Source organism: Chiloscyllium plagiosum, unplaced genomic scaffold (assembly GCF_037043375.1).
Source record: "Chiloscyllium plagiosum isolate Xiang-an unplaced genomic scaffold, Cpla_swu_hap1 HiC_scaffold_18, whole genome shotgun sequence".
Taxonomy (NCBI): domain Eukaryota; kingdom Metazoa; phylum Chordata; class Chondrichthyes; order Orectolobiformes; family Hemiscylliidae; genus Chiloscyllium; species Chiloscyllium plagiosum.
In genome coordinates, this window is record NW_028270156.1 from 5,613,488 (window position 1) to 5,636,901 (window position 23,414).

General features: G+C 43.9%; 1 protein-coding gene across 6 annotated transcripts in view; it reads right to left on the reverse strand.

The window, feature by feature from the left end:
* Nucleotides 1-23,414, reverse strand: part of LOC122557617 (L-lactate dehydrogenase A chain-like) — a 33,458-nt gene that overhangs the window by 6,821 nt on the left and 3,223 nt on the right. For all 6 annotated transcript variants that reach the window (XM_087996260.1, XM_087996258.1, XM_043705363.2 and 3 more), the window contains 4 exons: nucleotides 16,868-17,041; nucleotides 14,860-15,033; nucleotides 8,242-8,347; nucleotides 4,630-4,753 (listed from right to left, as the gene is read on the reverse strand). In XM_087996260.1, the coding sequence (XP_087852386.1) occupies nucleotides 4,630-4,753; nucleotides 8,242-8,347; nucleotides 14,860-15,033; nucleotides 16,868-17,041 (578 nt within the window). The remainder of the gene's footprint in view (nucleotides 1-4,629; nucleotides 4,754-8,241; nucleotides 8,348-14,859; nucleotides 15,034-16,867; nucleotides 17,042-23,414) is intronic.

The window sequence follows — 23,414 nt, forward strand, 5'->3', positions numbered from 1 at the left end:
GGATGTCTTGAAACAGTTAAAGGTGGATATATCCCCAGGACCTGATCAGGTGTACTCGAGAACTCTGTGGGAAGCTAGAGAAGTGATTGCTGGGCCTCTTGTATCATCAATAGTCACAGGTGAGGTGTCGGAAGACTGAAGGTTGGCAAACGTGGTGCCACTGTTTAGGAACGGTGGAAAGGACAAGCCAGGGAACTATAGACCAGTGAGCCTGACCTCGGTGGTGGGCAAGTTGTTGCAGGGAATCCTGAGGGACAGGATGTACATGTATTTGGAATGGCAAGGACTGATTAGGGATAGTCAACATGACTTTGTGCGTGGAAAATCATGTCTCACAATTTGATTGAGTTTTTTGAAGGAACAAAGAAGATTGTTGAGGGCAGAGCTGTAGATGTGATCTATATGGACTTCAGTAAGGCATTCAACAAGGTTCCCCATGGGACACTGATTAGCAAGGTTAGATCTCATGGAATACAGGGAGAACTAGCCATTTGGATACAGAGCTGGCTCAAAGGTAGGAGACAGAAGGTGGTGGTGGAAGGTTGTTTTTCAGCCTGGAGGCCTGTGACCAGTGGAGTGCCACAAGGATCGGTGCTGGGCCCTCTACTTTTTGTCATTTACATAAATGATTTGGATGCGAGCATAAGAGGTACAGTTAGTAAGTTTGCAGATGACACCAAAATTGGAGGTGTAGTGGACAGCGAAGAGGGTTACCTCCGATTACAACAGGATCTTGACCAGATGGGCCAATGGGTTCAGAAGTGGCAGGTGGAGTTTAATTCAGATAAATGCGAGGTGCTACATTTTGGGAAAGCAAATCTTAGCAGGATTTATTCACTTAATGGTAAGGTCCTAGGGAGTGTTGCTGAACAAAGAGACCTTGGAGTGCAGGTTCACAGCTCCTTGAAAGTGGAGTCGCAGGTAGATAGGATAGTGAAGAAGGCTTTCCTTTACTGGTCAAAGTATTGAGTACAGGAGTTGGGAGGTCATGTTGCGGCTGTACAGGACATTGGTTAGGCCACTGTTGGAATATTGCGTGCAATTCTGGACTCCTTCCTATCGGAAAGATATTGTGAAACTTGAAAGGGTTCAGAAAAGATTTACAAGGATGTTGCCAGGGTTGGAGGATTTGAGCTATTGGGAGAGGCTGAACAGGCTTGGGCTGTTTTCCCTGAAGCGTCGGAGGCTGAGGGGTGACCTTATAGAGGTTTACAAAATTATGAGGTGCATGGATAGGATAAACAGACAAATTCTTTTTCCCTGGGGTCGGGGAGTCCAAAACTAGAGGGCATAGTTTTAGAGTGAGAGGGGAAAGATATAAAAGAGACCTAAGGGGCAACTTTTTCACACAGAGGGTGGTACGTGTATGAAATGAGCTGCCAGAGGATGTGGTGGAGGCTGGTACAATTGCAACATTTAAGAGGCATTTGGATGGGTATATGAATAGGAAGGGTTTGGAGGGATATGGGCCAGGTGCTGGCAGATGGGACGAGATTAGGGTTTGGATATCTGGACGGGTTGGACCGAAGGGTCTGTTTCTGTGCTGTACATTTCTATGACTCTATAACAATAACTTTCCGTTATTGAGATCTGTACATTGTAGGTTATGCTCCCGCGAGGAGGTTGAGCAATTCATCAACTTCACCAACAAATTCCACCCTGACCTTTAATTTACCTGGACCATCACTGACACCTCCCTCCCCTTCCTGGACCTCTCCATCTCCATTAATGACGACCGTCTTTACACTGACGTTTTTTGACAACCCACCCACAGCTTCCTGGATTACACCTCTTCCCACCCTACCTCTTGCAAAAATGCCATCCCGTATTCCCAATTCCTCCGCCTCCGCCGTATCTGTTCCCAGGAGGACCAGTTCCACCACAGAAAACATCAGATGGCCTCCTTCTTTAGAGACCGCAATTTCCCTTCCCACGTGGTTAAAGATGCCCTCCAACGCATCTCGTCCACATCCCGCACTTCCGCCCTCAGACCCCACCCCTCCAACTGTAACAACGACAGAACGCCCCTGGTGCTCACCTTCCACCCTACCAACCTTCGAATAAATCAAATCATCTGCCGACATTTCCGCCACCTCCAAAAAGACCCCACCACCAGGGATATATTTCCCTCCCCACTCCTTTCTGCCTTCCACAAAGACCGTTCCCTCTGTGACTACCTGGGCAGGTCCACGCCCCCCCCTACAACCCACCCTCCCATCCTGACACCTTCCCCTGCCACCGCAGGAACTGCAAAACCTGCGCCCACACCTCCTCCCTCACCTCCATCCAAGGCCCTAAAGAAGCCTTCCACATACACAGTTTTACCTGCACATCCACTAATATCATTTATTGTATCCGTTACTCCCGATGCGGTCTCCTCTACATTGGGGCGACTGGACGCCTCTTAGCAGAGCGCTTTAGGGAACATCTCCGGGGCACCCGCACCAATCAACCACACTGCTCTGTGGCCCAACATTTCAACTCTCCCTCCCACTCTGCCAAGGACATGCAGGTCCTGGGCCTCTTTCATCGCCACTCCCTCACCACCAGATGCCTGGAGGAAGAATGCCTCATCTTCCACCTCGGAACACATCAACCCTAGGGCGTCAATGTGGACTTCAACAGTTTCCTCATTTCCCCTTCCCCCCACCTCACCCTAGTTCCAAACTTACAGCCAGCACTGTCCCCATGACTTGTCCTACCTGCCTATCTCCTTTTCCACCTATCCACTCCACCCTCCTCCCTGACCTATCACCTTCATCCCCTCCCCCACTCACCTATTGTACTCTATGCTACTTTCTCCCCCACCCCCACCCTCCTCTAGCTTATCTCTCCACGCATCAGGCTCTCTGCCTTTATTCCTGATGAAGGGCTTTTACCCGAAACGTCGATTTTACTGATCCTTGGATGCTGCCTGAACTGCTGTGCTCTTCCAGCACCACTAATCCAGAACTGGTTTCCAGTATCTGCAGTCATTGTTTTTACCTATCACACAGAGCTCTCTAATGCCATGTCTAAGACCTCTCTCTGCACATGATCATTCTAGACTGGAGTCTTCTCTCCTTTCAATGTCAGAATCATGTTACATCATAATTTACATGAGTCTCCTTACATACAAGTTCCCTCCTGAATGACCTCATTCTAACTTTAACATCAAGTCCCACCATTCTCAAATCCCAACCTCCATCAGAAGAAATGGTTTGTTCATTCCAACCCTATTCACATTAAAAACATTTCAACTGGATCCTCTCTCAAATTCTCCACACACCAGGTTACACAATCTGATTTGTAGGTTTTGTGAATCAGTGCCATAACCACTTTCAATATATTCCTCCGGAGGTGGGATATCCAAAACCGAATGCAGTCCTCCAGATGGAGGTCTGATACTCTTATCTCAACGTCATATCCCTGCTAAACCCATCACTTCCTCACGCCTTGATACCTTTAGCTTCTAGGTATCTACTTCATTTGTATCATTGATTTTAATTCATCAATCTGCACATGAAAACACTCTGGAACAGATCGTTTCAAAGGGCTGCTACCTTTTGATTGTTGGGTTGCTAAATTCAATCCACCCGAGGAACAAAGTTGAAAAGTTTTCAATAGCTGAAATGTTACTGAGCAGTCAGCTTTATTCAGTTGAACAGAGCTGAAAATGTGTTGCTGGAAAAGCGCAGCAGGTCAGTCAGCATCCAGGGAACAGGAGCCAGGCACAGGATGCTAATCAGTCAGGTACTTAGGAGCAGGGAGATGAGGCTGTGACCCTAAAAGATACTGTTGCTCACTGAAAGACATGATCTTTCAATAGAAAGGACGGACACCACAAAGTGACCTTAAAGGGTCAAGAACAGTTGGCACCAAATCAGCAGTGTCTACCACGGTGGAGATCCAGGATAAACCTGCACGAGTCCAGGCAGTTCTCAAAGGATTGTTCAAAATCCCAAGAGCATTGGAAGGATGTGGTTTGTGAATCGCATGGGAAATTAAAATCAGAAGTCTAGAGTGAGGAAGCCAAAGATATCCTCGGAATGGATGAAATGAGGCATGTTTGGAATGGGATCAGGAGAAAATAAAAGATTTCAAAGAGTGCAGAGATCTACTAGATTCTGTGGGATCTCACATCGAGCTATGGAATCACAGAGCACAGAAACAAACCCTCCAGTCCAACCAGTTCATGCCAGATATAATCCCAAACTAAACTAGTCCCACCTGCCTGCTCCTGGCACATATCCCTCCAAACCTTTCCTATTCATGTACAGTACTTACAACTTTTAAAAGACATTTAGGTAATTGTCCCCACATCCACCAATGCCTCTGGAAGTTAATTTCACACCCTCTGTTTAAAGAATTTGCCTCTCATGACATATCGTCTACATTTTTCTTACTGCTCCCTATCGCATCATAACATGCATCAAAGCCCAATTATAGTCTTGTGTCAGTGTGGTTGAAGAGTACTTTTTATGTTTTGCTGTGAATTAGACACGAATGCAATATTCATCAGCACATAATCATAGGCCATCAGGTACTTGCATGTTCTGTACCCCAGTTGGAGGGAGTGCTGTCCCAATAGCACTTGCCACATGAAATCTGCATCAGTCCTTAATGGATTAGCAGCTGTTTAAAACCTACTTTTGCATTGATGGACACCAGATGGATGGATCGAATGTTTTTCAAAATTGCATTCACAATACTGGCCACACTTAAACCAATAGCCCAAGAAGTGTATCCTTTCAGCCTTATGACATCATGGGTGCTGTAATGGGAAGAAAACGAAAGAATAAATTTTAACCAAAATTCCACTGTCCAGTAAAGTATCCCAAGGCCCCCCCATCACACTATTATACTTTGTTTAAAGAGTTCATTTGCTTCATGGCATTTTGTGTGTTTTACATAAAAGGTGAAATATTTACAAAGCACAAGACTAGAATATAAATCCTATTAAATATTCAGTGATTCCCTGAGAATCTAACTCCAAGTTTAGTTCATAAACAAAGTTCTTAGAACATAAACACTTAGGGGATAGTAACAGGAGTGGGCCGACTGGCCTTTTGACACTGCTCCGCTGCTCCAGAAAGTTCACTAGAGACTGGTTCCTGGGATGGGGTGAGACTGACCTATTAGAGAGATTGGACAAATTGAGCCTGTATTCTCGAGAGTTGTGAAGAAGGAGAGGTGATCCCATTGAAACGCGCAATATACTAAGAAGGGATTGTTGATAGGATGGCTGGGGATAAGATGTTTCCCTGGTTGACTAGTCTAGAACCAGGGCATAATTTAAAAAATAAGGCATTGCCATTTAGACCCAAGACAAGCAGAACTTTGTTTTACTCTGAGGGTTATGAACATTCGGGATTCTTTAGCACAGAGGGCTGTGGAAGCTCAGTCTTTAAGGATGTTTAAGGTAGAGATTGATACATTTTGGATAACAATGACATATGGTGTTACAAAGATGGGGTGGGTAAAAGTGTTCAATCAGCCATGAATGGCCTCCATCTCTTCCAGCATTCCCAGGCCTGAGCTTCTACCTCAATACCACTTTCTCACAATCTCCCATTAAGTGCATTTCCCTTAACACCCCAATTATATGTATGTAAATTAGCTCACTGAGCTTGGAGGTTTGTTTACAGACATTTCGTCACCATACCAGGTAATGTCATCAGTGAGTCTCTGGTGAAGTGCTGGTAGTGTATTCCCTTCAAGCTCAGCGAGCTAACTTACATACTTATCATCAACCTGAGCTACAAACCTTCTCAAAAATTACTAACCCAAATTATATTTTATTAATCACAATTCCATATAAATCTTTGGAGGGGATGACTGCATTGTTGCCCGGTTATACAGATTTCCTGTATGCATGTTATTCCAGCCCAGAGGGAAAACCCTGAATATAAAACGGCCACACTTTAAAATGGATATACTGGCCAGACCAGATATCCATTTCAAAGCATATAAGCTGAGTCGGACCCCAATAGGTTCCTTCTGCAAATTTTACAAGTTCTTCCTTCTGGGATTAGATTAGATTCCCTACAGTGTGGTAGCAGGCCCTTCAGCCCAACAAGTCCACACCGAACCTCCAAACTGTAACCCATCCACACCCATTTCCCTCTAATGCACCTAACATATGGGCAATGTAGCATGGCCAATTTGCCTGACCTGCACAGCTTTGGACTGTGGGAGGAAACCAGAGTACCCATAGAAAACCCATACAGACACAGGGAGAATGTGCAAACTCCACACAGATAGTCACCAGAGACTAGAATCAAACCCGGGTCCCTGGTGCTGTGAGGCAGCAGTGCTAACCACTGAGTCACGCGGGATGCGACTGTGAGTTTTGTATTCTGACATGAGTGTCACCTGGTTCCCAAACAATAAATTTTATGCAGTCAACTGCAGGTCAAAGGACTGAATAAAATATGGCCAAGGGCAGACGAGCCAAGTGCAGGTTAAATAATCATTTCATCACACTTAAACTGAGTACATAATGTTTGAAACTGTGAAGCATGTGTAGGGTGCAAAGTAAATTCTGCATCTTGCTGCTATGGTGCTGTCAGTCACATTGGCGGGTTGTTTATATTGACAGTTGGCACCCTTACATTGAGATGATGGGCATTTAAATACAGTCCCCAGGCTGGTCAAGGAGTGTCGAGAGTGGCGCTAGAAAAGCACAGCAGGTCAGGCAGCATTTGAGGCTCAGGGAAATAGACGTTTCGGGCAAAAGTCCAATGCCATAATGTATTGATGGCTGAATATAGCACAATACCTACAGTGGGTTTCTTTTCCGAATGTAGATGGTATCGAATTAATTTCAAGGTCTGGGAACACATGACCCGACTGGAATCTCACCAGGTGTACAGATGAGCATAGGAAATGAGACAGCATTTCAATGAGCCCTAGAAAAACTATACAGCAACAATAGACAGCCGTTTGGTCCATCATCTCTGTACCAGCTCTGAAGGAGCTATCAAGTTCATACCCTTGTCCCACTCTTTCTCTTTAACCCTGCATTTGTTTTTCTTTTCAGACTGGCAGTTGCTATTGAACTTTCTTCCTCTGCTCATTCAGGCAAAACACTTGTCTAAAATAAAATCGCATGGGCAGCATTGTGGCTCAATGATTAGCACTGCTGCCTGACAGCACCAGGGACTGGGGTTTGATTCCACCCTTGGGTGACAGTCTGTCTGGTTTTCCTCAGTGCTCTAGTTTCCTCCCACAGTCCAAAGCTGTGCAGGTTAGGTGGACTGGTCATGCTAAATTGCCACAATATCTAGGCATCTGCAGGCTAGGTGGATTAGGTAGAAACAATGACTGCAGATGCTGGAAGCCAGATTCTGGATTAGTGGTGCTGGAAGAGCACAGCAGTTCAGGCAGCATCCAAGGAACAGTAAAATCGATGTTTCGTTCTGATGAAGGGCTTTTGCCCGAAACGTCGATTTTACTGCTCTTCGGATGCTGCCTAAACTGCTGTGCTCTTCCAGCACCACAAATCCAGGCTAGGTGGATTGGCCAGGGGAAATGCAGGGTTACAGGTGTAGGGTTAGGGGAAAGTGAGGACTGCAGATGCTGGAAATCAGAACTGAAAATGTGTTGCTGGAAAAGCGCAGCAGGTCAGGCAGCATCCGAGGAGCAGCAGAATCGACGTTTCAGGCATGAGCCCTTCTTTGGAAGGTCAGTGTAGACTCAATGGGCTGAATGGCCTGCTTCTACGTGTGGGGATTCTATGATCTCTGCCCTCACATTGGTTCCTTTATATTTTTTAATCTATTCTCTGGTTACCTGTTGACGGGAAGTTTCTTCCTATTTATTCTGGCAAAATGCTTCATAATTTCAAACGGTTGTTGAATCAACCTGCACTCCTTTTCTAGTCCCAAGCAGAGTTGACCACATTTCGGTAATCTCTCCACAGCAGTGACTTCCTCCATCCCCATTATCATTCTTATTAACTGTTTCCTCATCCTTACCTGTTTCCTAAAGGGCAGTGTTCAGAACTGAGCACAATTACATCAACTAAGACCTGACCACTAACTTAGAAATACTCAGTGTAACCTTTTTGCTTTTGAGTGCTAAGTCTGTATCTCTGATGGGATCCCAAGTGTTTCGTGTGAATTGTTAGTTGTTTTCCCCATCACCTTCAGAGAATTTTGTCGGTGATCCCCAGCAGATGTTTTGTGCAGCACTGATGTATAACCTTCTCTGCCAATGTACATGTTTTTCTTTTATTTACTTCAACCCCTTAACATTTACCTTTCTATAACCTTTTTATGGATCTGATCTCCCTGTTCACTTGCAAGCTTTTCATCCAAAGACTCCAAGTTGACACCAGCCACATTTGCACTGCTCCAAATAGCAACTGCATGAAGAAAGGTTAAAAACAATGTTAGTTGTCGTTAACTTGTTTCGTGCTTCACAAAGCAGAAAACCTGGAATCTTAAATAAAGTGCTGGCCTTTTTAATTATAAAGGGCCAAATGGCACCGTGTACAATCAGGAAAAACACTGGTCATCACTTTCTGGCAAGAAATAAACACTAAAAAAGATTATCCTTCATTTAAACACATCCCTCCCACTGTCCTGGCAGTAATAGCCTGGAAGACTAAATGCTCTTGAGTTTGTTGCTATGGTGCTCTTACAAAGTAAATTGAAAATGATGAACGGTCAGCACTATAAGGAAAGCACACTGCATCCTGGCCAGGTAATGAGAACACTGTCAAACATGAATCATACAACCAGGGAACCTATAGCACAGTATGTGCCTGTCCTAATCTGAGCAGTTGTGCTCATTCCCACATCCCCACTTTCTGTCCATTACCCGATATGTTCCCCATCCTCAAAATGAGCCAAAATCTCTTTCTCCTCCATTTAAGCTGGAATATTTCAGATCCTGAATTCTCCTCGGCTCTCCTCAATTAGCTTGGCTAATTATTTGAAATGCAGGAAAATCGATATTTTGGGCAAAAGCCCATCTCCAGGATCTGCAGTACCCACTTCCACCTCATCATTTGAAATCTCTGGTAACGTCTATCAGGCAAAGGGAATAGTTTCTCATTTCCAATGAGACATTCTCAAGGGCATGCAATGATTATTTGGCTTGAAATACTGTGGAAGGCAATAGGAAACAGTCAAGGCAGTTGGCACTAGGTTTCGGCACAACATCATGGGCCAAAGGGCCTGTCCCTGTGCTGTATTGTTCAATGTAACAATCCTTGTTTGAAGGCATGATAGGCTGAATGGCCTTATTGTGCACAGCAACTATTCTATGAACCCTGTCAAAAGTTATGGTCATTCTTTAAGATCTCCATTAGATCATCTTTTAACCTTCTCTGTTCCAAGGAGAATAATCCTAACTTTTCCAGTTTGTTTTCTCATAATCGAAGTTCGTCATCCCTGGACATACCCTGACAAACCTCCTCTGTACCTTTTGCAGGCTTTTACATCTTACAGGAGATGGGGGTCCAGCACAGTCCACAATATTCTGGACTGATAGCTAACTAGGGATTTATGAATTGAGTATTAATTTGATCCCACAGGCTGAATTTAAGTGAAGTAACTGGAGTACCACTCCTTACGACGATAACATCAATTTGGTATTCAGACATTAACCTGTGGTGGAGACTGGTATAATTGCAACATTTAAGAGGCATTTGGATGGGTTTATGAATAGGGAGGTTTGGAGGGATATGGGCCGGGTGCTGGCAGGTGGGACTAGATTGGGTTGGGGTATCTGGTCGGCATGGACGGGTTGGACTGTTTCCATGCTGTACATCTCTATGACTATGAGTGGGGCCTGAAATGAGGAACCTGCCTGTTTTCCCCAAGAACTCAATAAAAAGACAGATCAGGCTTGTTAGATACCCAATAGACACAAACATTTAGTGGTTGCCACTGGTTTTCTTTGCAAAGTGGAGTACTGTGACTAGTAATGTTCCACAAGGGTCCATATTGGGACCACTGTTTTTTGTGATATACATAAATGACCTGGAGGAAGGTATAGGTGGTCTGATTAGCAAGTTTGCAGATGGCACTAAGATTGGTGGAGTAGCAGATTGTGAAGTGGGCTGTCAGAGAATGCAACAGAATATAGATAGATTGGAGAGTTGGGCAGAGGGATGGCAGGTGGAGTTCAATCTGGGCAAACGCGAGATTGGAATTTGCATTTTGGAAGATACAATTCAAGAATGAACTATACTGTAACTTGAAAAGCCTTGAGGAAAATTAATGTACAGAGAGATCTGGGTGATCAGGTCCATTGTATCCTGAAGATGGCAATGCAGGTCGATAGAATGGTCAAGAAGGCATACAGCATGCTTTCCTTCATCGGATGGGGTACTGAGTAGAAGAGTTGGCAGGTCATGTTACAGTTGTAGAGGACTTTGGTTCGGCCACATTTGGAATACTGCATACTGTTCTGTCACCACATTACCAACAGGATGTGGATGTTTTGGAGAGGGTGCAGAGGAGGTTCACCAGGATGTTGCCTGGTATGGAGAGTGCTAGCTACGAAGAGAGATGGAGTACATTAGGATTATTCTCATTAAATAGATGGAGGTTAAGGGGGAACCTGATTGAGGTCTACACAATCATGAGAGGTATTGACAGGGTGGATAGCAAGAAGCTTTTTCCCCCAGAGTGGGGGGCTCACTTACTAGGGGTCACAAGTTCAAGGTGAAAAGGGAAAGGTTAAAGGGAGATAGAGTCATAGAGATGTACAACACAGAAACAGACCCTTTGGTCCAACTCGTCCATAACAACTAGATATCCCAACCCAATCTAGTCCCACCTGACAGCACTTGGCCCATATCCCTCCAAACCCTTCCTATTCATAAACCCATCCAAATGTCTTTTAAATGTTGCAATTATACCAGCCTCCACCACTTCCTCTGGCAGCTCATTCCACAATTGTACCACCTTCTGGGTGAAAATGTTGCCCCTTAGGTCTCTTTCACATCTTTCCCCTCTCAACCTAAACCTATGCTCTCTAGTTCTGGACTCCACCACCCCAGGGAAGAGACTTTGTCTATTTATCCTATAAACCTCTATAAAGTCACCCCTCAGCCTCCGACGCTCTGGGGAAAACAGCCCCAGCCTATTCACCTCTCTCTATAGCTCAAATCTTCCAACTCAGGCAACATCCTTGTAAATCTTGTCTGAACCTTTTCACGTTTCACAACATCTTTCCGACAGGAAGGAGATTAGAATTGCACACAATGTCCCAAAAGTGGCCTAACCAATGTCCTGTACAGCCGTACCACAAAATGCGTGGAACATTCTTTATGCAGAGGGTGGTGGGTGCCTGGAACACTTTGCCAATGAAGATGGTAGAGGCGGGCATGATAGCATCATTTAAGATGTATCGAGACAGATATATGAATGGGCTGGAAGCAGAGGGATACAGATCCTTAGAAAATAGGCGACAGCTTTAAATAGAGGATCTGGATCAATGCAGGCTTGGAGGGCCAAAGGGCCTGTTCCTGTGCTGTAATGTTCTTTGTTCTAACCTAGCCTCATAGTTTAGGGGGAGGGACACTACTACTGTGCCACAAGTATCCTTTTAACTTTTATTTTATTTAATCTATTTTCTAATCAACCTGTTTCGTGACGTTATTACACATACCTCTGGAGCAGGTGGGACTTGAACCTGGGCCTCCTGGTCCAAAGGTACGCTGCCACCTACTTACCAGAACAGGAGTCAAAGAGCACAAGAATATAATCGTTACTTTCTCATCTGTTGCAATGGCCTCAAAAGGAGAAGTTTAAGAAGTTTTCTATTTTCCTGAGGTTCCAGAGTAAGGCTTCAGGTTAACAGCAATTAAATACAAACCAGACCTTTAGAATAATCTGGAAGAGTTTCTTACATTTTTATCAGCAAAGTAGTTTTATGTAGAAGATCATTCTTCCAGTGATCGAAAAATTCACTCATGGCTAAGACTTATCCCATAAATATTAATGCTAAAAATCCACTTTTTAAAGTAAGTGAAATGAAGTTTTCTCTTTATTATTTCTCGGGATATTTTACCTTTAGTAGTTTTGTTTTAATTCATTCACAGGTTGTGGGCAACAAATATTGGGCTAGTCAAGTCACTGAGGCCCACCTCTAGTTAGTGGTGAGCCACAACCTTGAACTGCTATCGTCTGTGTGGAGTCAGTTTGTGTTGTTAGAGACAGAGATCAAGAATTTGGACCCAGTGTCACTGAAGGAACGCTAATATATTTCCAAGTCAGGTTGCTGATTGGTTTGAAGGGGAAATTGCAGGTGATGGCATTCCCATGTTTCCGTTTCCCTTATGCTTCTAGATGATGCAAGTTTGGTAGGTGTTGTTAAAGGAACTTTAATGAGTTATTGCAGTGCATCTTGTGGATGGTACACATTGTGTGGTGGGGGTGAATGGGATAAAGGTTGAAGCTCATTAACAGGGTCCCAATTAAGTGGACTGGCTAGTCCTGAATGGATCAAGCTTGAGTGTTGTTGGAGCTGCACTCATCCAGACAGGTGAAGAGTATTCTATTATACTCCTGACTTGTGTTTTGTAAATGGTAGCAAGACACTGGGGAGACAAAAGAGGAACTACTTTCAAGCCGCAGTATTTATATAGCTGTTCAGTTCAGTTTATAGTCAATCATGACCCTGTGGCTGTAAATAGTGGAGGGATCAGCAATGATAATGCCCTTGAGGATTAAGGGGAGGATGCTTAGATTATTTCTTGTCGGAGATGGTCATTGCCTAACATCTGCATGGCACGAATCTAACTTGCCACCTGTCAGCCCACACCTGGATCTTGTTCAGATCTTGCTGCATTTGGACATGAACTGCTTCAGTATCTGAGGAATCGCGAATGGCGCTGAACTTTGTGCAATCTCTGGTGAACATCCCCACTTCTGACCTTATGATGGGAAGGTCATTGATGAAGCAGCTGAAAGACGGTTAGATTAGTTTTCAGGAATGTTCCATCTTTTAGAGTTTTGCTGTTCATTTTATTAGGCAACTGGCAATCATTATCTAAATTATTTTACAGGTGAATATCAATATAATTGTTTCAGCTGCACTTTATATTTGTGTGTTTGGAATTTTTCTGATCTGATTTTCTTTGCCCCACTACAAAAACCCTTTACCATCTCAGAATACACATTCCCCAACAAGTGAGGAATAATCTAGTTTCCAACTCCTTCTCCTGACCACCATTGTTGAACATTTTGATCACCCAACAAGAGATAGGATTTGACTTGGCAACTTGGGAGGTGCCATTTTCTTTCCACTGATTGAGATAAGAGTCTTCATCTTATGAGCACAAAACACAGAAAGCTAACACACAGGAGCAGCAGGTAATCACAAAGGCTTAAAGAATGTTGGCCTGTATTTCAGAGGGTTTGGAGTATAAGATGGTGATGTAAGGTGGTGGCGAGACCACATCTGGAGCACTGTGAGCAGTTTTGGTCCCCTTATTTAAGGAAAGAATTCATTTCATTGGAGGCAGTTCAGAGAAGGTTCACTTGGAAGATCCACAGGATGGAGGGATTGTCTTATGAGCAAACACGGAACAGGTTGGGACTCTACTCACTGGAGTTTAGAAACATGAGAGGTGATCTTATTAAAACATAGAGGATTGTTAAGGGGCTTAACAGGGTAAATGCTAAGAGGATGTTTCCCTTCATGGGAAACTCTAGAGCCAGAGGGCACAGTCCCAGAATAAAGGGGCACCAATTTAAGACTGATTTGGGGAGGAATTTCTTCTCTAAGAGGGTTGAGAGTCTTTGGAACTCCTTGCCACAGAGAGCTGAGGGGACAGATTCCTTGTGTATATTTAAGGCTAAGATAGAGAGATTCTTGATCAGTCGGGGAATTAAGGGTTACAGGGAAAGGGCAGGAAAATGGATGTGAAGAATGTCTCATCAAAAATGGCAGAGCAGACTCAAGGGCTTGAACTGCCTATCCCTGTTCCTATTTCTCTTGATCTTATGTCCATCTGACTGAAATTGATGGAGATCACAGGTCAATAAATGACCTTTAGAGTGACAGCACTGCTGCCTCACGGCACTAGGGACTTGGGTTTGATTCCAGCCTCAGGGGATTGCCTGTGTGGAGTTTGCACATTCTCCCTATGTCTGCGTGGGTTTCCTCCAGGTGATCCGGTTTCCTTCCACAGTGCAGGTTAGGTGGATTAGTCATGGTGGTGGGGTTACAGGGATGCTCTTTGGAGGGTGAGTATAGACTCAATGGGCCAAGCGACCTCGATCTGCACCGTAGAGATTCTCTGATAGTCCTGGGGTAAAAAGTGACAATGGTACAAATGATGTTCTAGGGAGCAGCAGCAGCAGTAATGGATGCAACTCCTGTGATCGAGGAGCATGCTCTAGGGGGCAGCACTAAGGTGCCAGCAACACTAGGACGAGGTCTGCATACGAGGCTACTCCCGTCAATAGAGGAGCAGGCCTCAGGCTGTCCAAGGCCCCAGGCCGTGGCTAGGCCGGGGTGCCTACATCATCAGGAGCTGGCAGAGACCTGAGGTTTACCTTTACAGAGATAAGACTTTAAGATCTGGACATCTTCCTTTCCTTTTGGGTCAGTTTCTTTTATTTCAGCTTTTTTTTTAAAATATCTAAGATGGTGCCAGAGAATGACAACTTTATACACTTTTCACTGTACTCCATTACTTGAGTTTACTTAACAATAAAATTTAATTTGAAATGATGTTTATGCAATATATCAAATCATATATTTCAGAAACGCTTTGTATGAAAACTAAACAAACAAACTATAGTGCAAGACAAATGCAATTTACGTTGATAATTTAGAACAAAGTGTGGAACTCGGCTTACACACACACACTTTCTGAATATTTTGTCAAACTAGCAGCTGGTGACTACATACCACTTTCATCTCCTTGTTCACCAATGATGTAGGCGTGGACACTGACTGGATTAATCCTCAGCTTTGCACCCAATAAGAAGCGAAATCTAGCAGTGTCCAAGTCTGTGCCTGTGCCAATCACACGGTGCTTTGGGAAGCCACTCAGTTTCCAGGCGACATAGGTCATGATATCCACTGGAAAGCAAAACAAAAGTCCAGAGAAAATAAAACTTCTCCTGTAATTGTAAACCAGATAAAACTGAAAAGTTAACATGCGAGAAAGATTTCATTTTCTGGCTGAATATCTCATGTTCTCACTGTCTAAACAAAAACATTTAAATACTAGTAGCACATGTTAATAATGAGTGAAAGAGACAGACAGACTTTGATCATGGTCTGTAGAGATTTCATTATAAATGGTGTGGTGTAAAGAATATCATTTCATTTTCTGTATATTTGGTTATGGGCTAAAATGGCAAAACAAAGACTGTTGTAAAACCAAGGACTATGGAAGAAATTGCTGACTTTGATTACTTACACTCAACGTGTGTGATGTTTACACTGCTGCTTTGTTCAAGCTCTATAAAACACTGCTGCAATGGTCCCAGCACTAGGGGGTATATGAAAGTGACAGGTGGATATGAACAAGATCGGTTTAAGTGATTGTGACCAGTTATCAATCCCAAAGGTCATCAGCCTGACAACAATGGTTTGATTGGTCCCCAACAGCTTTATCGAGAAGCCTTCAGATCCTCTGGGAGGTCAGACAGCGTCTCTCCCTGTCTACAATAAGAATATCGGAAGCCTGAAGAAAACCAGTTATTTTCTCCTCTCAGTTGCTGTAAGCTGCTACTCTTAAGCAGTAAGTAAGAGATTTTGCAGTTAGTATTTCAATCGCTTTGTGCCTCCTCTGAAAGAAGCTGGAGGAAGGAAATGTGCTAGCAAGCCAAAAGGACCTCTCTCACTCTTACCACTTGATATCAGCAAGATTCAGACTGACAACTAAACTTGTTGCTAGTGATATGACACAACCATCAAGTCCTGATGTGGGATCTGAACCTGGATCTTCTGGTCCAGAGGTAGGGACATTACCCCCTGCATCACAAGACCTTCTTTCTGAGGCAGTGCTTTTTCTTCAAAAAGTATCACAAACGATTTAATGTTTTTGCTCTTCATTACAATTGCTATTAATGGGATCATAGCAGGAGGGTAGTTAATGACAGAGTATGTAACAAAAGCAATTTCCGTTTATTGGTAGAGGGACTGAGTTTCGAAGCTATGAGGTCATGCTGCCACTGTACAAAACCCTGGTGCGGCTACACTTGGAGTATTGTGTACAGTTCTGGTCACCGCATTATAGGAAGGATGCGAAAGCTTTGGAAAGGGTTCAGAGGAGATTTACTTGGAATTTGCCGGGTAGAGAGGGGAGGGCTTACGAGGAAAGACTGAGGGACCGGAGGTTGTTTTCGTTAGAGAGAAGGTTGAGAGGTGATTTAATTGAGATATACAAGATAATCAGAGGGTCAGATAGGGTGGACAGGGAGAGCCTTTTTCTTGGATGGTGATGGCTAGCATGAGAGGACATAGCTTTAAATTGAGGGGTGGTAGGTATAGGACAGATGTCAGAGGTACTTTCTTTACTCAGAGATTAGTAGGGGCATGGAATGGCCTGCCTTGCAACAGTAGTAGACTCGCCAACTTTAAGGGCATTTAAATGGCCATTGGGTAGACATATGGATGAGAATGGAATAGTGCAGGTTAGATGGGCTTCAGATTGGTTTGACAGGTCGGCGCAACATCGAGGGCCGAAGGGCCTGTACTGCGCTGTAATGTTCTATGTTTTATTAACTCTGTTTTTCTCTCTCCAGACACTGCCACATCTACTGAATTTCTCCAACAATTTCTGTTTTTATTCCAGATTTTCAGAACCCACTGTACTCTGCACAATATTATTCAGTTCTGTGGGTTAACTTTCCAGGGTGTCACATATACAGCTACAGACATATCTTTTAATCATTTTAAACTTTACCTGGATTAGTAACAATTAGCAAAACAGCATTTGGACTGTGCTTAACCAGCTGAGGGATGATCTCCTTGTAGGTAGCTACATTTTTCTGCAGCTGTCTCCTTTTGACTTCCCCTACTGCCTGTCTTACACCAGCACAGATGATGCAGATCTTGGAATCTTCCGTAACCAGAAAGTCTGCACGATGGTCAATGTAAGAGACAGACATTCAGATTAAAAAATAGCTGTTTTCAAAACTAAAGAAAAAGACTTGGATTGCACTGACTCCTTTCCCCAAATATTCCATTATAAATAACATGAATGAATGTGACAGTTCAAATCCACACCTGCTCCTTGCAATACCACACCACCAAATCGTTTTGTAAAATACACACTTCCAATATTGTTCAAAGGAGCAGGAAAGATGTTGTTCAACTTGAAAGGGTGCAAAAAAGATTTACAAGGATGTTGCCAGGATTGGAGTGTTTGAGTTATAAGGAGAGTGAGAACAAACTGAGTTTTCATCTCTGGTTTGTTACCCGTGCCATGTGCTTGCGAGGCAAGGAATAGGGAGAGAGAGGAGCTGAACATGTGGCAACAGGGATGGTGCAGGAGGGAGGGATTCAGATACCTGGATAATTGGGGCTCATTCTGGGGTAGGTGGGATCTCTACAAACAGGATGGTCTACACCTGAACCAGAGGGGTACCAATGTTCTGGATGGGGACGTTTGCTAATGCTCTTTGGGAGGATTTAAACTAATTCAACAGGGGATGGGAACCTGAATTATAGCTCCAGTGTCCAGGAGGTTGAGAGTAGAGAGGTCATGAATAAGGTTTCAAGGTCGCAGGAGTGTACTGGCAGCCAGGTTTGAAATGTGTCTACTTCAACACCAGGGACATCTGGAATAAGGTGGGTGAACTTGCATCATGGGTTTATACCTGGGACTTAGATATTGGGGCCATTTCAGAGACATGGGTAGAGTAGGGACAGGAATGGTTATTGTAGGTTCCGGGATTTAGATGGTTCAGTAAGAACAAGGAAGGTGGTAAAAGAGGAGGAGGTGTGGCATTGTTAGTCAAGGACAGTATTACTGTGGCAGAAAGGAATTTGATGAGGACTCGTCTACTGAGCTAGTATGGGCTCAGGTTAGAAACAGGAAAAGGAGAGGTCACTCTGTTGGGAGTTTTAAATAGGCCTCCGAAAAGGTCCAGAGACTAGGGGAAAGGATCCCTGAAAGTGGATCATGTTGTTGAGAAGGCATCCGGTGTGTTAGCTTTTATTGGTAGAAGGATTGAGTTTCGGAGCCACAAGGTCATGCTGCAGCTGTACAAAACTCTGGTGCAACCACACCTGGAGTACTGTGTACAGTTCTGGTCACTGCATTACAGGAAGAATGGGGAAGCTTTGGAAAAGGTTCAAAGGAGATTTACTCAGATGTTGCCTGGTATGGAGGGAAGGTCTTATGAGGAAAGGCTGGGGGACTTGAGGCTGTTTTTGTTACAGAGAAGAAGGTTGAGAGATGACTTAATTGAGACATACAAGATAATCAGAGAGTTAGATAGGGTGGACAGTGAGAGCCTTTTTCCTCAGATGGTGATGGCTAGCACAAGGGGATGTAGCTTTCAATTGAGGGGTGATAGATATAGGACAGATGTCAAAGGTAGCTTCTTTACTCAGAGAGCAGTTGGGGCATGGAAAGCACTGCCTGCAACAGTAGTAGATTCACCAACTTTAAGGGCATTTAAATAGCCATTGGATTGGCATTTGGATGAGAATGGAATAGTGTAGGTTAGATGAGCTTCAGATTGGATCCACAGGTCGGTGCAACATCAAGGGCCGAAGGGCCTGAACTCCACTGTATTGTTCTATATTCTATGAGAGGCTGGATAAGCTGGAGCTTTCTTCCCTGGAGCGTCGAAGGCTGAGGGGTGATTTTATAAAGGTTTAGAAGATTGAGAAGGGCATGGTTAGGCTGAACAACCAAGGTCTTTATCCTAAGATAGCAGAGTCCAAAACTAGAAGGCACAGGTTTAAGATGAGAGGGGAAAGATTTAAAAAGGACCTGAGGGGTAACTTTTTTAAAGCAAAGGGTGTTGCGTGTGTGGAATAAGCTGCCAGAGGATGTGGTTGAGGCTGGTACCATGACAACATAGAACATAGAACAATACAGCACAGAACAGGCCCTTCGGCCCACGATGTTGTGCCGAACTTCGAACCTAGACTAAGTACCCATCCATGTACCTATCCAAATGCCACTTAAAGGTAGCCAATGATTCCGACTCTACCACTCCCACGGGCAGCGCATTCCATGCCCCCACCACTCTCTGGGTAAAGAACCCACCCCTGACATCTCCCCTATACCTTCCACCCTTCACCTTAAATTTATGTCCCCTTGTAACACTCTGTTGTACCCGGGGAAAAAGTTTCTGACTGTCTACTCTATCTATTCCTCTGATCATCTTATAAACCTCTATCAAGTCACCCCTCATCCTTCGCCGTTCCAACGAGAAAAGGCCGAGAACTCTCAACCTATCCTCGTACGACTTCCTCTCCATTCCAGGCAACATCCTGGTAAATCTTCTCTGCACCCTCTCCAAAGCTTCCACATCTTTCCTAAAGTGAGGCGACCAGAACTGCACACAGTACTCCAACTGTGGCCTAACCAAAGTCCTGTACAGCTGCAACATCACTTCACGACTCTTGAATTCAATCCCTCTGCTAATGAACGATAATACTCCATAGGCCTTCTTACAAACTCTATCCACCTGAGTGGCAACCTTCAAAGATCTATGTACATAGACCCCAAGATCCCTCTGTTCCTCCACCTGACTAAGAACCCTACCATTAACCCTGTATTCCGTATTCTTATTTGTTCTTCCAAAATGGACAACCTCACACTTGGCAGGGTTGAACTCCATCTGCCACTCCTCAGCCCAGCTCTGCATCATATCTAAGTCCCTCTGCAGCCGACAACAGCCCTCCTCACTGTCCACAACTCCACCTATCTTCGTATCATCTGCAAATTTACTGACCCACCCTTCGACTCCCTCATCTAAGTCATTAATAAAAATTACAAACAGCAGAGGACCCAGAACTGATCCCTGCGGAACTCCACTTGTAACTGGGCTCCAGGCTGAATATTTACCATCTACCACCACTCTCTGCCTTCGACCGGTTAGCCAGTTTTCTATCCAATTGGCCAAATTTCCCTCTATCCCATGCCTCCTGACTTTCCGCATAAGCCTACCATGGGGAACCTTATCAAATGCCTTACTAAAATCCATGTACACTACATCCACTGCTCTACCCTCATCCACATGCTTGGTCACCTCCTCGAAGAATTCAATAAGACTTGTAAGGCAAGACCTACCCTTCACAAATCCGTGCTGGCTGTCCCTAATCAAGCAGTGTCTTTCCAGATACTCATAAATCCTATCCCTCAGTACCCTTTCCATTACTTTGCCTACCACAGAAGTAAGACTAACAGGCCTGTAAAAGGTGTCTGGATGTGTTTAGAGGGATATGGGTTAAATGCTGGCAAATGGGACTAGGACAGATTAGGATGTCTGGTCAGCGTAGAGGAATTGAACTGAAAGGTTTTGTTCTGTGTAACTCCATGACTAGAGTTAAAACATTTAAAAGGTGTCTGGATGTGTTTAGAGGGATATGGGTTAAATGCTGGCAAATGGGACTAGGACAGATTAGGATGTCTGGTCAGCGTAGAGGAATTGAACTGAAAGGTTTTGTTCTGTGTAACTCCATGACTAGAGTTACAGCACAGAACTGCTGCTTACTATATTATATTTCACAGCTTGATCACTGTGTGAATACATTGTTCAACAAAACATTATCAACAATGAACACACTTTTCTCTGTGCTTTCAGGTTAGATTAACTACAGTGTGGAAACAGACCCTTCAGCCCAACAAGTCCACACCGACCCTCCAAAGAGTAACCCACCCAGACCCACTTCCCCACCCTATATTTACCCCTGACTATGGACAATTGATCATAGCCAATTCACCTAACCTGCACATCTTTGGATTGTGGGAGGTAACTGGAGCACTCGGAGAAAACCCACGCAGACACGGGGAGAACATACAAACTCCACACAGACAGTCACCCAAGCTGAGAATCGAACCCAGGTCCCTGGCGCTGTGAGGTAGCAGTGCCATCCAGTGAGCCACCATGCCACCCAATTTTGGAATTTTTCCTTTGAGCAGCTTCAGAAATAATAGTTTTGTCACACCTTTCCCGAGGGGATTTCATCCCTTCTCCCAGTTCCCATTCCGTTTTTAAGGTCCCAGCGAAAGTCACGCCCCATTAATCAAGAGAAAACTCTATAACAGAATATTCAAACATTGTATCAGGAAAGTCCACAGCAGGTAATGATATTACAGAAATAATAAAGATAGATAATGGATGACTGAGTCAACATCATTTTCAACTATAAAAAAAAGTCTTAACAGGAAAAATATAACCACAGCACCTAAAAATATCACAAATTGTCTAGCAACAATTCAGGCCATGGAATAAAAGTCTTTTTTTCCACTCATTCAATCATCCAGGTGATTTGTCACTGTGCCAACTATTGAATTGGATAGAGATAGTCTTGCGCAGGGACTTGGGAGTGATGGTTGATTCATAACTGCACCTGAAACCAATGGAAGTAGTAAATACATTGCTTAAGCATATAGTTGGAGAAATCTCCAGAGGTGGATTCAGGGCTCGCCAATTCTCAGTTGCTTTGACAAAAACAAGCAAACCACAGGAGACAGCGCAGGAGAACACGATAAGACTGGTCCTGAGTTTTAACAAGGTGGGATATCAAAACTTCAGCTCTGGCATTGAAAGAATATCGAGGAAAACCTGTGGCACATAAAATGTTTCATGTAAATGTTAACCCAGATATTACTTTAAATTAAATTAATAGAAAACAAAAGCACATTTGAAATAGGAGCAGAAGTAGACCACTCAGCCCTTCCAGCCTTATCTAGAGTAGGCAAGCAGGGGGCTGGAAGAACACAGCAAGCCATCAGGTTTCAGGTGTAACCCTTCTTCAGGGCTGACTCACATTCCTTCCTTTTATCAAACTTTGATCTAACCTTGTGGGAATAACACAAGTTAACTTCCTGACAACAGGGCTTGGAACAGATATTAAGAAGAACTCAGTGTACATAATAGAGGGAAGGCAATGGCTTTGTGGCATTAACGCTAGACTATTAATTCAGAAACTCAGCTCATGTCTGGGAACCCAGGTTCAAATCCCATAATGACAGACGGTGGAATTGAATTCAATGGAAAAAAAATCTGGAAGTAAGAGTCAAATTAATTGTTGGAAAAACCCATTTGGTTCATTTAAGTCCATGAGGAAAGGGAATCTGCTGTCTTTACCTGGTCTGGCCTATGTGGTTGACTCTTAACTGCCCTCTGGGCCATTAGGAATGGGCAATAAATGCTGTCTTAGCCAGAGCTGTCAACATCCTGTGAGTGAATTTAATGATTTTACAGAATTTTGCATCCTGCAATGTTATTCTGGCTGATGGTGTCACCAAAACATTTACTGACTTGCAATGGAGCAGAAATTTGCTTCACTTATCAACAGAAAGTGAACCAAAATGCAAAACATGTCCCAAAACAGCAAACGAAATGGGCTGCTACCATCAGCAGTTCACTATTTGTCACCATTCCTCCAGCCTTCTGCTGGTCAGTGAGCACAGGGTGACATGTGAATGGAAGATGGGAGGGTGTACAATACCAACAGCAATAGGAGGCTTTGATGAGCATATGTTATTTAAAGTGCAAGATGGGAAGCTGTCCATTTGAATTTGAAGAAAACAAAAGGGACTGCTTCAAAACTAGATGGGCGGATGCAGTGGTCGACTCAGGCCAATTTGATGGAGGTGGGGGGAGGGGAAATAGTGCACCATAGTCACTGTAACAGAAGATGACAAATTTATATGAGCAGGATCTCAGTCCGAGTATTAGAGCAAGACCATTCAGGAGAGATATTAGGAAGCACTTCTACACACAAAGGCTGGTAGAGATTTGGAACTCTCTTCCACAATGGCACTGGATACTGGATCAGTTGTTAAGTCTAAATCTGAGATAGGTAGATTTTTGTTAACCAAAAGCTATCAACAGTTATGGGCTAAAGGAGGTACAGGGGAACCTCGATTATCCAAAGGACACGGGCGGGGGAGTATTGCGTTCAGTTAACTGAATGTCTGATAATCGATGCCTGATAACATAGTTAGCCACGCATCAGGACCTTGCAATTTTGTTCGGATCACCCGAAGTTCGGTTAATCAAATGCTGGATCATTGAGGATCCTCTGCATATGGAGTTAGGCCACAGACCAGCCACGGACTCACTGAATGATGGAACAGACTCAATAGTTGGCATGGTGACAAATCACCTGAGTGATTGAATGAGTGGAAAAAAGACATCCATCCCATGGCCTCAATTGTTGCTAGGCAATTTGTGATATTTTTAGATACTATGGTTATATTTTTCCTGTAAAGACATTTTTTACAGTTGAACGCCATGTTGACTCAGTCATCCATTATC